Genomic DNA, 17,662 nt, shown 5'->3' with positions numbered 1-17,662 from the left:
TGACATTTAATTAATGTTATATTATCCACAACTACGGTTTCTTTATTGTTTTCACTACAAGTGCACATTCAATACTATGATGTGCTCTTCTTTTCCACAAGCGATTACCATGAAAAAGTCAACAGGAATTTGATTTGAGTGTTTGATTTCCAAATATCTCTTGAATTTCAATGTCTTCATGCTCTCGGCAGTCAAAACACTGTCATTTGTTTGGACGCTCTCCCCAAAAATATATGGCATGTGTAGCTTTATTTATTCTGCCACATGGTAAGTTGCATCATATTTCTTGGGTTTAATGTTGTTTTTCCCTGCTGTCTGTGACCATTCAGATCATATTGTGTGAGTTTACTTTAGTTTGGTGAAACTTTGAAACTAAACTAAATCTGACAAAATCAACCCTCTGCCTCAATTGGAATTGGAGTTAAAAATGAACTGGCATTGGCTTTCATAAAATATATATTTTAAAACAATAATAAGTCTTATTTTAGGGGTAGCATTTGGCTTCATCTGTAGTTATTATAACTAGCTTTATATACATTATGTGTGTGTGTGTGTGTGTGTGTGTGTGTGTGTGTGTGTGTGTGTGTGTGTGTGTGTGTGTTTGTGTGTGTGTGTGCACATTGTCATCCTTTAGGTGACGGATGACTTTCACTGCAACACAGTCGTCTCAAGAGACATTTGTAAGATTCTGGGATTGTTCAAACACAGTAGTTCTCAATCTGTTCTCCAGGCTCCCTGCGCTGCAGATGCTGGATGTGTTTAACACTTGTGATGTGACTGTTAGTAGTCGAGTCCATGGACTGATCTGGGCACATGGGTCTAGTGTGTGACACAGCGCTGCCCGTTGAAATGATTGAGAAACCCTGTTCTACGCAACACAACAGGATCATGGTGAGGGGCTACAGTACATGAGTGATGCATGCTGGGTAATGAAGGTCTTTATGTGCAGCAGGAGTACTCAGCTCAATTCAAACACTACCTGAATCCAGTTTTACCTCATGACTTGAAGTATTTCACTAATTAGAAATATGGACCAATTAAAGACAACATGAAATTACATTTCATTTCAATAGCACGATGTTCAGAGGAAACTAATGTAGGACAGGGTTTGACTTTATTCACTGTGATTGGATTGGATTAGCCAATTATATTGTTGGTTAATATTAATGTCCCCACCCAAACCTCTTTCGTTACGCGGGCAGAAAGGTCATTTCAGAAGTTATATTATGTTTTTTCCCACTTTTAAGTGTGCAGTAATTGAATTGTGCACAATACGACCTACAAGGACATGATCAAGGCATATAAACGGGGTCCACTTGATTTCATGTTGTCTTTGAGCCATACGACAGGTTGAGCTGAATACTCCAGTGATCCAGTCACAGACATGTGCACACGATACATTCAGTCCTCACCTAATACAGCTGTCGGCACGAGAGGGTCATTAGGCACTGCAGAGAAACATGCAGAGTTATCGTAAATCAAACAAAATCAAAACTCAGAGGCTGAGGATGTTCAGAAACTGAAATCACACGCCTCACTGCTTGAGTTTTTACTCACGATTCAACAGAAGTGCATGTTAAACGTGGGTGCATTGTGCACGGTCACGCAATATCCAGTCATTACTAATAACTGAACCGGGACGCTTTAAACACTTTTGTGAAATGCAGAGCAGTGGGTGCAGTAATGGCATTAAATGCTCTTGCGTTGGGCTGGGCGAGAGAGATAGGGAAGCTTGTCTCCGCCACAGAATAAAACATTTTACAAGATAATCGCGACTTTTTATCTCACTATTGCGAATTTACATCTCGCAATTCTGAGAATTTCTCAGAATTGCGAGATATAAAGTCAGAATTGTGCCATATGAAGTCGCAATTGTGTGTTATAAAGTCAGAATTGAGAGAAATAAACTCTCAATTCTGGCTTTATATTTATATTGGGACTTTATATCAAGCAATTCTGACTTTATAACACACAATTGCGACTTTATATCACGCAATTCTGACTTTATAACACACAATTGCGACTTTATATCACGCAATTCTGACTTATAACACGCAATTGTGGCTTTATATCACGCAATTCTGACTTTATAACACACAATTGCGACTTTATATTACGCAATTCTGACTGTATAACACATAATTACGACTTTATATCACGCAATTCTGATTTTATAACACACAGATGTAAACGCAGATGATGTACACGCAACTGTGAGAAAGAAAGTCAGAATTGTGAGATAAAAAGTCAATTACCTTTTTTATTTTTTATTCTGTGGCGGAAACAAGCTTCCATAGAGAGAGGTACACAATCTAGACTACTAAAATGTTATCATTACACACACTAGCGCCTGATAAACACACATCAACTGTGTCTCTTCATGTAGGTTTCCATTGTTGTACGTTTTTTTCTCATATATAAGTGTAAACTCGTGTTCAAAGTAATCCTCAGACCAGCTCGAGCTGACTCTACAGCGAGACGTTGTGCAGTTGTGTAGGGCTCGAGTACTCACAGCGGTTGCTGAAGTTGTGCGAGTCCATGAAGGTGACGGACACGGGCTCCTCCGCGTGCAGAGTGCTCTGGTCAGCATAACTGCGATCCATGGAGTTCACCATGTGTGTCATCTCCTGACGCGTGTTCCCGATGGCGTCCTTGCGCTTCTTGGCCAGCTTCCTGATAACCCAACGAAAGAGAGAATCAGTGAAGATCTATTGCTCTAGGAAACCGCATCATTCCACCCTTCACCCAGCCAAAGCAGTCACATGAGGGAATATACAGAACACAGGAGAGAGAGAACGGGGATGATCCAATGGGAAAGCTTTAGTTCTGTGGGAAAGGACAATTTTGAGGAATACTTAAAATTAGTGGATGTGATTGAGAGAAATTAAACCATGCCTGGTCGAATTGTTCAAACTTCCTGACAGTTTTACTGTTACAGAATTAGTTTAGCCATTTATGAGGATTACTTTTTTGTCTAAATGTATTATTTTAATTCTACATTTTATGAAACATGATTATTAGCAAAAAAGAGTGTTTTTTATTCATCTTGACTAACATAATAAAACTGCGATAATGTTTTTTCTTAATCAGCACTTTTGTCTTGTTTTCCAGTTAAAATCTGAACATTAGGGTCTCATGACAGAGACACATGTGATATTTAACTTGTTACATTGTAGTAAACGTAAGATTAATGTCAAATCATTTTCAGTTTTAACTTCAAGTAGATTTAAAGGCTTAAAATATTAACATATCTCCCTAGATCAAGAAAATATCACAAAAATATTTGACATATATTCTAAAATGAATGGAAATCTAAAGAAAAGGATTATGGGCTGAATGAACAATATTGATCACGAACATCATCAAAAACTGAGCTCTGAAGACAGTATGCCATTTTGCTTCTCTAAACATTTTTTTTTCTAGTTTTAAGGATAATTAGACTTTTTTTAATCCCCAGTGTAAAACAAGACAAAATACTGATACATTTTTTTTTTAGGTCAATGTGTTCTTTTAGGTTGCATTTGAGCAAGCAAATACAGAACAGATCATACAAATATAGATTTACAGTATCTGAACTGAAGGGAAAAAAACATTCTCTCATCATGGTTTTACTTTGTCATGTCATGAAATGCAATGTGGAGCTGTGAAAGAAAGATGATTTGTAAGGCAAATGATTATTAGTGTATTTTCAATCTGGTATAAGATTTCAATGCTTTTTTTTCCGACAGGAATACATACAATCAGGGATATCTTGATTTTATTTTTGATTGACATTTTGTCGAGGTGTAGATTCAGACTAAAGGCCACCCGGGACAGCTGCATGAAGAAACACCCTCTTCACCAAATGAACGAGCGGATGAGAATGTGAGGTGGATGGAGACAGGGTGAGTAAACTATCCCACACACACACACACACACACACACACACACACACACACACACACATACACACATGCACACACCAAAACAACAAAAGAACCAACCGAAAAGACAACGGACAGACACAAGTGCAGCATTCTTTTTTCAAATAACACCGTCGCCGAGCTCGTCCAAGAACTACTACAATGCAAAAGGAACGTGATTGGTCGAAGCGATTTGTGTTTTCGCTTGAAAAAAGGATACTGCATCTTTAAAAGACTAACAGGACTAACCATAGACAGAGAGCAGAGAGCCCTGCATGTGTGTCAGCCTTTGCTTTTGTCTGAGCGTCTCTGTTACTTACAGGTAATATGAGTACGAATAGTAGCTCCTCCTGGCGAGCGAATGAGAAACAGCACAAACAGATGAAGAGATATTGGTGAGTGCAATGTGGGAATCAACCTTACCAACATAAGCAACACACACTTTAGCCTGATCTCTCTGGCATTCATTCAAACATGCATGTCTTGCTTTGTACATTTGCGTGCAATCTGACACCCTATTTATCTGACAATTGTCTGTAAAAAAAAAAAAAAGAAACCTAATCAGAGCATGCAAAAACTCTGTGTGTGATTTCATCATGCATTTCAGGGGCTCTGACTTGATCAATCACTGCAATAATCTTGAAGCACAGATCATTTAAAAATGTTTTTAAAAAGCCATTTTTAAAGAAAGAAGGGGAAAAAAAAATCACATATGCAGAGCACAAGCAAAAAGGCACAAATAAAAAAGAAGCTGCAAATCAAAGCATAAAGCTGCTGACTTCCTGCAAAATAAGCAATAATGTCAATGACCACCGTTTTAAAGATGCAGTATCTTCAGTTTGAGCCGAAAACATTGATCATCCATTAAGAGCCATTTATATTTATACCTGTGTATCGAGGTTCAATATAAGCACATATTCATTCATTTGAACAGGATGTTAAAATACACAACCATCTCTCACACACACACACACACACACACACACACACACACAAAAAATGATGTTGAATGTCACACATTTGCGAAACGTGTTCAGACGTGTTTAACGCTGCCGTAACGCTGGTTGGTGAAACAAACACTGTTTTGTGTGAAATGAAGTCCATTCACAGGAGACGTTCACTCCCACATTCATATCACATGACCAGCCCAATACTATAGTGGCTTTATCTCGGCGAGACCAGCTCGTACTGGACACTTCGAGCTGTGGAATAAGTTATTCAAGGCAGTATTTCTACACTAGCCAAAGCTTCTGCCTCCTCCACGCCGAGATCACTGCTGAATCTCTCATTTACAGACATGATGGGCAAGCACTTTATAGTGCAGAACTGCACAGAATGAGTGAAGGATGGAGGATGAGGAGTATTCCTGAAGCTCCTGGGTCAGGGTGGGGAATAAACCAGGATCTGAGGCCGATTCAAGAGAAATTACACTAAATAAATAAAAGTTATATAAAATAAATGTCATTTCTTATGTGTTTTTTTATCAGTATTTATTAATTGATCATTTATACATTTCAAATACAGTTTCTGAATGTTATTTACATATAAAACACCTATTATTATAATTTTTTGATTAAGCAGTATTGTATTTTATTGGAAACTAAAATATGTTACCGTTAGTTACGTGAGGCAAAAGAAGTTCACAGCATTTCAACACAACTTCTGCTCTTGTATTTGAAGGCTGCTATTGGATCATTGAGTGTAAACGTTATATATTATGTGACTTTACAGAGAGCTTACGACTTACTAGCTTCATTCTGCCTTGAGAACAAATGGTGCAACCGAATAAAGAACAGAGCTAGTTATAAACTAACTAGTAGTAACTAAGCCTCTAGTGTGGACTTTACATTGCAGTTAAAGAACGAACTTCTGAAGGGCCGGTGTACCCGGCCCACGTGTGTGTGTGTGTGTGTGTCTGTGCGTGCGTCTGTGTGTGCGTCTGTGTGTGCGTCTGTGTGTGTGTGTGTGTGTGTGCGTCTGTGTGTGCGTCTGTGTGTGTGTGTGTGTGTGTGTGTGTAGAGTTTAAACTAGAACTCACTGCATCTCTGCTTCTGCCACAATGAGTGTTATTTTGCTTAAAGGAACTTTGATTATTTGACTCTACAGAATTAATCCATTTACACATGTGTACTCACTAAATGGATTGTATTTTTGTGCATCATTAAAATTGCATGCTTATGTATTGCAATGAATTGAATTTTCCTTCCCCTGAAAATTACAACGAACACGATCCTGTCTGAAGACGAGCGAGTGTTGTGTGTGTGTGTGTGTGTGTGTGTGTGAGTGTGAAGTAAGAAAATACATTCCTTGACTCTGAACACTGAACTCAGCTTTTCAAAAGAGCCCCAATCTACACACACGAGCAAGGTCTTCATTTCACTAAAGGTTATAGAAGATTCTTCTCTGCAGCCACTGCAACAATAAATATATGAACTGTGTGTGTGTGCGCACGTGTGTGTGTGTATGGATGGATGAAGGAAGAAAGAATTACATCCCAGCGAGGACATGTGCTTTGAGGGGAAAAAGAAAACGTCACTGTTGAAGCATCAAAGGATTCTCAATAGAACCTGTGTGTATCTGTGTTTTGTATTTTATTTTTTATTTTTTATTCATTATTATTTAGCCATTTAATTATTCCATACAATAATTTATTCAAGATGAATTATCTATCTATCTATCTATCTATCTATCTATCTATCTATCTATCTATCTATCTATCTATCTATCTATCTATCTATCTATCTATCTATCTATCTATATATCCATCCATCCATCCATCCATTCATCCATCCATCCATCCATTCATCCATCCATCCATCCATCCATCCATCCATCCATCCATCCATCGGTGTGTGTTTTACACAGCCTGCTGTTCAAGTAAACACCACATGATGGAGCCATCAGACAGCAGCAGCCAGAAACGGTGACAGGCTGTTTGCTGAGCGATAGAGGGATAGAGAAGTGAAAGAAAGAAAGAAAGAAAGAAAGAAAGTAAGAAAGAAAGAAAGAAAGAAAGAAAGAGTTTTTCTGAAGATCTGGGGCTGCACATTAAATACACCCCTTCATAACAACCAGTGGAGAGGAGTCGAGTCCAGTACAGGCTCTTAAAGCACTGAACCCTGCGCTCATTTACATACAGACAGAGCCAAACACGCTCAACACACACTCCATTCTTTCCTTTCACTCACAAACATCAAATATGATGTGTCCTCTCAAATGTGAACTGCAAACTACACTGCAAGTTTTCCACCTTTTTCCACCAAAATCACAGGAATAAATTACATTTTAAAATATATTCACATAGAAATTATTTTTTTTAACTGTTTTTACAGTTTTTTGATCAAATAAATGCATCCTTGGTGAGCAGAAGAGACTTTTTTGAAAAACAGCTCACCGACCCGTATTGTTTCTGAAAAGGCGGTCGGATACAGTAAAGTGTCCGGTGTAAACGGGTGATTAATGATGGATTGATTATTGAGGAACAGGAAACTGTCCTGATGAAAGTGTGTATCCAGGTCTGCCTCTCTCTCTCTCTCTCTCTCTCTCTCTCTCTCTCTCTCTCTGAGGTGTGAGCTGCTGATGATGTGATGAGATGGCAGTGGGTGGAGGATGTCGTGTGCTCGTGGACATTACACAAACGCACGGTTACAGAGCCACATCTTACCTCTTCTTCAGCAGAAGGATGGCCACGAGCACCAGCAGAATGAACACCAGGACCGCAGCACTGATGCCCGCTATCTTCACCACCTGGTCCGTCTGTTTGGCGGGATCTGGGATCACTTCCGGCTCCTCTGTGGCCCCTGCATGGACAGACAGAGTAGGTTTCATTTAACATCCACCCATATGAGTGTTAGGCTGGAGCAATGGCTTAGCAAATTCAACATATCAAATATGATTTAAGAGCCTTTTTCTTTCTACAAGATCCTGTTCCAAATGCACTTTCAAACATCACAAAAGTCTTATGACCACAAACAAACTGTTCGTTTCACAAACATAAACTGCCATCAGTTCGCTCTGTGATCTCTTTCTCTCTCTCGCTGCCAGAACATAACAGAATGGGTTGAAAATGACTGTCGGATATGTTTCTCCAAACATTGGCAGACAACCACAGTATCATTCCATTGTTGAACGCTAATATTATTACCTGGCACGAATACATTATGCAAAACACAGAAATGAGTCTGCTCTAAAAATAAACGTGTGAAACAGTTGAAAGCGAAGACGCTGGCTCGGAGCGCAGCCTAAAGAACAGAGCGTGAACGATGCCATGTCGAGCTAAACGCAGTGTAAGGCCTGTGGGAGTCTCATGCTGCACACTGTAGTCAAATCACTGTACACTACAGTTCACAAACACACATGCAATACTCACATGCAAAGAAGGAAATATTGCATTTTCTGTCTCTTGTTCTGGTGTTTTAAATGTGCACTTGTAGAGTATACTTCAAATATTAAAAGTACACTGTTTTAAAAACTACACTTGCAGATAACACTATATGAATGAAATAAAAGGCCACTTATAGAGAGACACTTTATGACTGTTTCTTAACACCTTTTAAAAAGTGCACTCTTGTAATAATGTCAAATTAAAGTTTTACTTTAAAGCACATTTTAAATCATTGTTTCAATATTTTTTTTACATGTTATATAGAAGTTGACTAACATACTAAAGCACATGTAAAGCACTTAATTATATATGACATAAAAGTTTAAAAACATAAAGTAAAAAAAAAATGAAACAGTGGGTCTCATTCACTTATAAATGCATGGATTATTTTGAATTTGTACACAGAAGAACTTCTCATGAAAAATCTCTGCCTAATTCACAACACATTCTTATGCACATTTGTTCTGATCTCAGTGAATTTGGAGTATTGTAAATGAGCGGTCAGTCATTTGCATAAACACGCCCACACATCTCCATGTAAGGGCTTTCCTCACAGCCTTCCGTCACTCTTGTCAAAGTTGCAGACGCGCTCTCGACCAAACCTTGAGCAATGCCAACTGTGTCATTCTCACCAGTTCAAACTCAATAAACACCTTTGATACAGAGCTCTCATTAGTCAGCACACACACGTATATCTGCGTTATTCAGAGAAACCTCGCGGCTGAAGCTATAACACAGCTTTTATTACTCTTTAACTGTAGCCTATGATGGAATATATTTCAAATTCAATTAAATTGTATTATTTAATCATTGTATTACATAATTTTATATATGGATTATACTGTATAATACAATTAATGAAACTCTAAATAGTAGCCGTAAATAATAATATGAAAATATAATTATAGTCGTGTTAGGATGAAATATAACTTCTTAACATGATTATAAGGCCGTAGAGCTTTTTTTCGTACGTGTGGTTTCAGTTGTTACTATATTTTTTCATAAATGTAGAATACATTTAATTACTACATTTTTGGTGAATCGTGATTTGTTCTTAAAAACTTTCATACGCACATTTCACACACACATTTATGCGTACGCATGCTCAGTGAATGAGACCCAATGGTTTGGTTATAGTCTTGTTTTCATTTTCTTATTAACTGCGTCCTGGAGTCTACATAGAATATAACATAAAATATTAATAATTTTTTGTCAGAATTGCTTTTTTGCCATTTGTTTCTTATATAGTCCAATGCAATGACATAAACAATTTTTTTTTTAAATAAGTCTGGATAATTCCAACCTAGTCTGAGTTGATACGGTGTGATTTGTCCAGATCTTCCTCTATTGAGTCAGTGGAGCTTCGGGTCTATAACCCTGTCAGAAATACATCACTGCAGACTGAAATACCTCTCGCACACCGATAAAACAGCACACCTATCATTACACCATCTACGGCTATTGATCCAAACTCCAGCTCGATGCGTATGACATTTATGGCCGTCCTGATGCTGACTCCACTCGTGAGTTTGCGTGTAAATGCTGCATTGTGCGAGATGTCTGGGCAAGAGAAGTAAAAGCATCTTCGCTGTGTCCTGAAGCTCTACTATAAGCTTTTAAGAGTGATAAGGCAATGACCCGCTGACATGGGCCTCTTAAATAAAGCCATCAGCTGTACTCTCCTGCCTCTGGGTCTGTGGGGCAGATTATTTTACCCAACAATAACACTCACACAAAACCAAAGGCGCTGTGACACGGCTTTCTGTCCTCTATAGTGAGCAGCCCGGGGCCAGATGCTGCTCTAATGCACCGGGCCTTCATCATCAAACCACACTCTTCCTCGAGACTTTGAGAACCGATAACACACACGAGTGCTGCGTTAGCTTCACTCGACCTGTCTCTGTCAATAACACATAACCAGGGCAGGATCTGCAGAACGGATGTTAAAGTACCCCTGTAGTCAATCATTTTATCCCTTAAAACTCATCTTTGATCACCAAAATGACATATTTAAATGTTTTTTTTCCTTAAATGAAATGTTTATGCCTTAAAATATCTTGAATGTATCTCGACACCCTTGCCTCATTTAGTATACGTGGTTCTATGAATATGCAAATGAGCCCCGCCCCCACTCACTCACTCAGCTCAGAGATCCACTCGTTGACGATCACACGTTGATCTGATTGGTTACAAGGTAGTTTGTGACGTCAGAAACACCAGCGATTTCAAACCGTGTTTTTGAGACTGTCTTTGGTTCACCAATGCTGTCGACTTATGAATTTACACATGGTTTATCTTAAAGCAAATGAAATACACCACAGAGACATATAAACAACATTAAAAGCTGGATTTTCACCACAGGGGGACTTTAAGCAGAGCTGACAGAACTACTATCGGGAGCTGAAAGATCTGTTTATCTGCTGGTCCAATAAGATCCTATATATATTTTTTCCATTAAACATTTTAATAAGCAATTTACAACAAACTTTAAAAATAATAATAATAATAACACTTTCATTGTGACATTGTCAAAATATAAATTTGTTAACTTCTGGCTCAGCCAATGGAGTGAGGGACGACCTGCTTGTCCATCGTGCTTTGGGAGCATTTAGAAAACCTTTTTGAAAATAATCATTTTGGTTTCAAATTTTATTTGCAGATGCTAGCGGTATAAGTTATATTTCTGGCTATATTTCAGTTCAATAGACAACAAAGTGTCTGCGCTGGACGCAAGGATGTTGCAATGCGTACAAATAGATTGCATTATGATCAACAAAGCTGTCAATCATCCAGCGAGGAACGCCTTCAGTTGACAGATGAACACGGCTATTCTTGACACGCTGCACTTTTTTTTCTGTCCATCTGAAAACAATCTTTTGTTTATAAATGTGCACTGTAAAAAAATAAAGTTGCGTTAACTTAAAAAGTTGAGCGTGATTGCCTTATTTTTTTCAAGTTGGTTCATTTTTTTTAGTTGCCTTGAGAAAATTTTTTAAGTAAAAAAACAATATATGAACAAAAGTATTTAACTATAGTGATTAGTTGAGTTAACTTAAAAAGTTGAACGCGATACGTTGCCTTATCTTTTTTAAGTTAGCTCAACTATTCTTTTACAGTGTGTGAACTGATATTTGTTACTTTATTTACAAACCTAATGTATGTAGCAATACTACTATGCGTACAATGATCCCACTATTCTAAAATCGCTCATACAATGTCAATATTTAATAGATTTCCACTAGATCAGTGTTTTCATGTACTGTTGCTGTGGGTTAGTCTCTAGTTTACACCCGTCTGCACTGTAAAAAACGGTACATTTGAATTATTACCTTAAAGAGCTATTTCTATCTGATAAATCAGTGTATTTAGGCGGATTCTATTATGTTAAATAATATCGATTAATGACTTGAACAAACCCAGCTAATTTAGATGTCACCATTTATTTTCAGCATGTCAGTGGGGAAATGTAATCTATAACTCAAGAAACAAGAAACGCTTCACGTCCATCTCTCTGGCATGAAGGAAAAGCAGAGCCTGTGACCTCGCCTGCAAGGCGGTCTCGCAGTCAGTTTTGACACTTGGGTTAAAAGGTGATTAATGGGCGGCGTGGTGAGGTTTTAGATGCACGGCTGTATTGGTTCAGACATCAAATTTTGCCCCCTGCCAGGACACTTGTGTTTCTGTCAGCTCTTATGAGTCTGATCGGAGAGAAAAACACTGGGAGCAATTCAATGGAAATTGGATTACGTCCATTTTGGAGATAAAATTCCATGCTTAAAAACAAAAAATGTATTTTTGTTGCTAAACAACACATGACGTGGGCTATATCTAATCCGTTCTGGGAGCGCTCGGAGCCTCGGGCAGACTTTTATCATTCGATTTCCTGCTGAAAAACAATTAATGAAGAGCCAGAGGAGGAAATAATGTGCAATAACTCAGCCGAGACACGACCGAAGGTGCTTTCTGTACTGTCATTACCGCACCACACAATTTATACACACGTGTATCACTTCATGCTCAAAAACAAATTGGACATTTAGCTGGAGAAAATATGTACGTTAAAACAAAATGTTCAATAGGCCTTTATGATTAAACTCTAATCATAAACGACTATTTTTATATACAAAACTCCACACAAACAAAAACAAATATATATATACAAATGAAATATATTAGTCCTGTGATATGTATGACATGCATACATAAACATCACTTTAGTTCAGATTGAATGTAAAGCACTTTTCGGCTGATACTGTCCCAGACTGCATGGTGACATTGATACAATTTGCATGCTTGTTATTTGCGTTTGATTTGTATTGTTACTGACTGTATTTAGATCCATTAAAAAGTTATTAAAGTGTTTGAATAACATTCTTAAAAATATGCATCTCGCTTTAGTAATGTTTAATTAGGAATTTCCTGAATACAATTCTAACATCATTTAAAGTCCCGCTGTGGTGAAAATCCAGTTTATAAATGTAGTTTATATGTCTATGTGGTGTTATTAACATGCTTTAAGACAAACCTTGTGTAAATTCATAAATTGACAGCATTGCTGAGTATTTTCCCCTTAAAACTGCAGTGAACCAAAGACAGTCTCAAAAACACTGTTTGAAATCGCTGGTTTTTCTGACGTCACAAACTACCTTGTAACCAATCAGATCAACGTGTGATCGTCAACGAGTGTTCAGCAGAAGAAAAAAATTCATACAGTGCAGTTGAAATATTAATGTTGTCTCTCTCAACATTAACTTGGTAAATCAGTTGGCAACATTGTTTTATGCTGCTGTTACATAAATTTAATGCTTAAGTAAATGATACATGCATTTGATGCTGAACAGAACTGGTTATTGTGAGCAAAATGGTAAAGGACGATCAAATATCTATCTATAGTCTGTCGATATAATCAAACAGTGTCCCAGTAAAAACGCTGCTGAAAGCTCAGAGACTTCAGACATTAACACGCTCTTACATCATAACATCAGAGACAGAGAGAGATTAGATTCAGATGCATGCTCTTAAATGAAAGGGCTTACCTTTAAATGCCAGTTTCAAACACTGCGTTTTACTTTCCTGAAAAACAACAACAATTTACAGTTAATTCTCAAAACTCTATTAATAGCAGAGCACAATAACATAAAGATGTCGAAACAGATCTCTGTGAAACAAATCGAGTAGAATGACTCGTATTTTAATCTCTTTGAATACCCGGATGACGCACTAAATTAAGCGGAAAAACGAAGTGTGGGATGTTGAACTCAACAGACGTGGCTTTAATTACACAGTGGAGGGGGAGGGGCGATCCGACGGATGATGATGAATGACAAAATATCCTTACAAAATTCATTCACTACGCTCAGGGTTTGAAACTAACACCCGCCAACACGTTAAATGTGGGTAAAAATCAACTGTGATGGGTAACGCTGTCACATCACTAGCCAATCTGCCGTGTTACTTATTATGTTTACTCACTTTGCTGGGGAAGTTCGTGTAAGTCAAATCTGTGCAGATTTCGTGCACAAATACTCAACTTGTGAGATCATGATATATCAAATACAGCGTATTGCGCAGAATCTGCTCATATCTGGCTTGCTTGAACACACAAGTCACTACGCAACATATAATGGCACGCTTGTTCATTTGCATTGAAGCAATAGCGAAGATTAAAAAGCATTTGGGTAACAGAAAAGTCATTGTTATTTTCCAACATGCTTTTTTGATGTTCTTTGACTGTATTGATCTGTCCACATAAAACACATTTTTGGTGAAAAGGATGAGGATGAAAGAGGCATGGAGGAGATGCTGGATGACAGGATTTTGTTTGAATAAGAAATTAATGTATGAAATCCAAATTTTATAATAAATATGTGCTGTGACGTAGTGTCTGGCTCTTTATTTTTGGCTAGTAGAAGTTCTGAATGGTCGGTAACTTAAACATTTAATAGCCAAATTGGCTGCTGAATGAAAAAGTTAATTTCAAACCCTGTCTACGCTCATAAGTACAAAGTGTATAGTGCGTCATTTGGGACACAACTTCTGAGCTGCTATGATCTGGACAAAAATTGGACTGCCCAATATTTCTATTAGTATTTGACTTGTCATTGGTGTGATATTGACTTTGTCATGTATTTAACAGTCGCATGCAATGCAAAAGAAAGTTGTAATACACCAATAAAAGGGCCTGAAGCAAGATAAATGTGATTTTGCTCAAGGACAGACTGGTAGCGATCGAGTTGTGCTGTCAGTCACTGCATGTGTTGATATGAGTGATGTGGGTGTTCATCTGTCGTCTGCTGACCTTCTCCACACTGCTGACCGCCTGGAAGTAGATGTTGTAGTTCTTGCGGGGTGCGAGGGGGGCGTTCCAGTAGCCGTGGTACGTCTTGTTGTCTCCCACGGTGAACGGCAGCGGTTCTGGGAGATTCCTGGGCGGCAGCTCCGCAGCGAAGTAGTACGGCAGGCCTGTGCTGGCGGCGCTCTGAAAGGAAACGGGCTCGCGGTAACACTCCCCGCCACCGGCCTCCCGTCGGGCTCGCTGCGGGTTGATCTCCTTCACCACGATCTGATACGAGCTGTGGAGGACCGACAGAACATCACAATCAGCACATTTATTCACATGTACATTGAGAACTCAACATCCCTCAGCTTTCACCTCTCATTTGGATATTGATGACACAACCAAAAGCACAGACAAAATGTAATTTTGGGATATTCATACTCTTGTTTAATTCATTCTGCTTTTTCTGTGTTTTTACTCACTGCTGACTGGAGGACAACATCTACGGGAGTTTCTACACACACGTCCCATTCACCAAAGTTACCAAACCCTATAAAACCTACTTTACCATATTGCATATGCAAATTATTAAGGCCTCTAAATGATGAACATGATCAAGACTTTGCATCTCCTGCAGTTCTTCTGTCTCTGATAGATAGTTTAGACTCTTTTATCCAGTAAAAGTTTTTCAGTGTAACTGTACAAATGTCCTCCTTCAGCTCAAGCTTCACATGTCTTTCTGTGTCAAATCTGGCCTGATTTATCAAGGAAACGCAACAATAACTTTGATATTGTTAGTAATATTTCCCCTGGACTGAAGCGATTGAGGTTTACTTGGTCATCCAGACATAATTTATTAGAAAAATATCAAATATGATCATCAGGCTTTTGAGGATGGTTTATTTGTTCATCTGTCAATCATTACTGTATTGAACTGCATTATATGATTTAAAACTACATAGCTTTGATCATAAATCTAAGCGTTTAAATATCATCTTACTAAGACATTATTGGCCCATATTGATATTTAAATGCATTTTACGTAAGTATCTGCTACTGTTATAAAGATACTGATCAGATGAATTACTGATTTACTTTTCAAGCATGAGAATTTCATCTTACTTTAATAAACTGTTCCATTTTTTTAACAGATAAAAGTTTTGTCTGACTATTATGTCAGGCATTACAGGGTTAAATAATTTTACATTTTGTATGTTCATATGAAAAACTGGGAAAACTGTGCTCTAATGGCTTCTTGTGCTTTGCATCCATATTTCCCTTCACTTTCCCAATGGTCTTTTTCTGCATTTTCCATACTTAATTGAATTTAAACTAATAATGTAATCAATAAAATAAGTCTCTCCTCCTCTTCCATCTGAGGCTGTCTGTAGGAATGAGTCTGTCACTCTGAAAAACTGAATTACTGAAAGACAGAGCGCAGAGAGAGGAAGAGGAAGAGTGTTTGTGCAAGTGTTGAGAGGAATACGAAACAGCTGAAGGAGAGATAGAGCTGAGAAACACAGGGAGTGAATATGTGAGCAGCAGCAGCAGAGGCTCATTTCAGGCTGATGAACACACACACACACTCTCACACACACCTGATAGGAGCTCCTTTAGCCTGGGCAGGTTTCAGCAGGACGGTGATGGTGGTGGCCGTCTCGTTCAGGGACGCCTCGGACCCATCATACTCCTCTAGAGTCGGCGCTACAGAGACCGAGAGAGGGAATGTGTCAACATTTTCCCATTCATACAATCCTGTGCTGGCAAAGCTTCCCTGAAACTCAATACTCTGTGAAGCTACTGTACAAGCTGTTCAAACTTCAGAGTATAGTTCAACTACAGCCACCCTGTTGAAAAACAAGTCACTGTTTGCAGGAAAACAATGAGCATCTCAAACTGCTTGATGACATTAAACTTAATACTGTACATAACACATACATTTATACCAACTATATAATAAATGAACAAACTGAAATACAGCACTTCAAAGAAATATTTGACCACATAATAAAAAAAAAACTTTCTTTTTCCTTGAATCCTCCCTTGTCTGGCTTATGCTACTCTAAGCAATGTCTGAAACTTTGTATTTTGAGCACTTTTCATGATGACCCGCTTGCTGTATTCCTAATGTGTAAGTCACTTTGGATAAAGGCGTCTGCTAAATGACTAAATGTAAATGCAGTAACAGTAGTATTTATTACAACTAAATATATTTTTAGCTCCGGTCCATGCAATAATATTAACAGATACAACTTTATATTTTAATAATGTATAGTAAATGTTGAAATTATGCTTTACAAGTATTTTTCATTGTTAGTAAATGTTAACTAATGTAGTTAACTATAACTAATTGATCCATTATTTTAGTAATATTTATATACTATTACAGTGTTTATTAATGTTTTGTATGTTTTATTTTGAAATTTTGCTTTTGTCCTTTTCATGTCTGTTTAGCTTTGCTTTTTATTACAGTTTTAGTTTTAGTAATTCATTTTAGTTTATACGTTTTTGTCTTATATTTATATCTTTATGTCTTATATTTATATCTTTAAATGTTAGCAGAGTTTCTTTTTTGCATGACATGTGGATTCAATAAATCCTTATCTTAAGCCAAATAAGCAAGCTGACATTCAGTATATATTTTATTTAGAATGTATACAAATATTTAGCCTACATCTTTTAGTTTGTCGAGATTGTTTTTGAAAAGTGCACATGAGCGAATGTGCGCTAGTACGTAAGAACGAGCCTATGATTGAATCTGGAAATAAAGCAAAATACCTGAGAAAAATTATAATTAGTCGTCAGATGCAATGTCCGTAATTTATAGCAAAACATCTAGCATTAATTCGATCTCAAACAGATTAAATTAAAGTAGTTATTACTCCACCACGTGTGTGACATCATTAACCAACGTGATTGAACTACCAATTTGTGACAATACAGTTTGGGGAAACAGTCGTGACTACAGTAGCTAGTTGATTTATTCAACGATGCATCGTACTATCGTAGTTAAGCAGGGAGTTACGTCGTTGTACGGGAAACGGGACCCTTGAGCGGGATCAGTTCCTGAATACAGGTCTCTAAACTGAGGTTGTGGAG

General features: G+C 37.8%; 1 protein-coding gene across 26 annotated transcripts in view; it reads right to left on the bottom strand.

Moving 5' to 3' along the window:
* ptprk (protein tyrosine phosphatase receptor type K) overlaps nt 1-17,662 on the bottom strand; it is a 182,926-nt gene that overhangs the window by 29,908 nt on the left and 135,356 nt on the right. For 8 of the 26 annotated variants that reach the window (XR_013800614.1, XR_013800615.1, XM_079639051.1 and 5 more), the window contains 7 exons: nt 16,162-16,267; nt 14,585-14,858; nt 13,323-13,359; nt 7,567-7,702; nt 4,223-4,252; nt 2,513-2,673; nt 1,413-1,448 (listed from right to left, as the gene is read on the bottom strand). Coding sequence is in view for 24 of the 26 variants with exons in the window: in XM_079639051.1 (XP_079495177.1) it covers nt 1,413-1,448; nt 2,513-2,673; nt 4,223-4,252; nt 7,567-7,702; nt 13,323-13,359; nt 14,585-14,858; nt 16,162-16,267 (780 nt within the window). In the remaining 2 variants the exon portion in view is untranslated. The remainder of the gene's footprint in view (nt 1-1,412; nt 1,449-2,512; nt 2,674-4,222; nt 4,253-7,566; nt 7,703-13,322; nt 13,360-14,584; nt 14,859-16,161; nt 16,268-17,662) is intronic. The other 18 variants (XM_079639054.1, XM_079639039.1, XM_079639043.1 and 15 more) reach the window with 3 other exon arrangements.

The sequence above is a fragment of the Phoxinus phoxinus genome (assembly GCF_949152265.1).
Source record: "Phoxinus phoxinus genome assembly, chromosome: 16".
NCBI classification, from domain to species: Eukaryota; Metazoa; Chordata; class Actinopteri; order Cypriniformes; family Leuciscidae; genus Phoxinus; species Phoxinus phoxinus.
The sequence above is the reverse complement of the archived record's forward strand: the minus strand, read 5'-3'. Positions and strand labels throughout refer to the sequence as shown.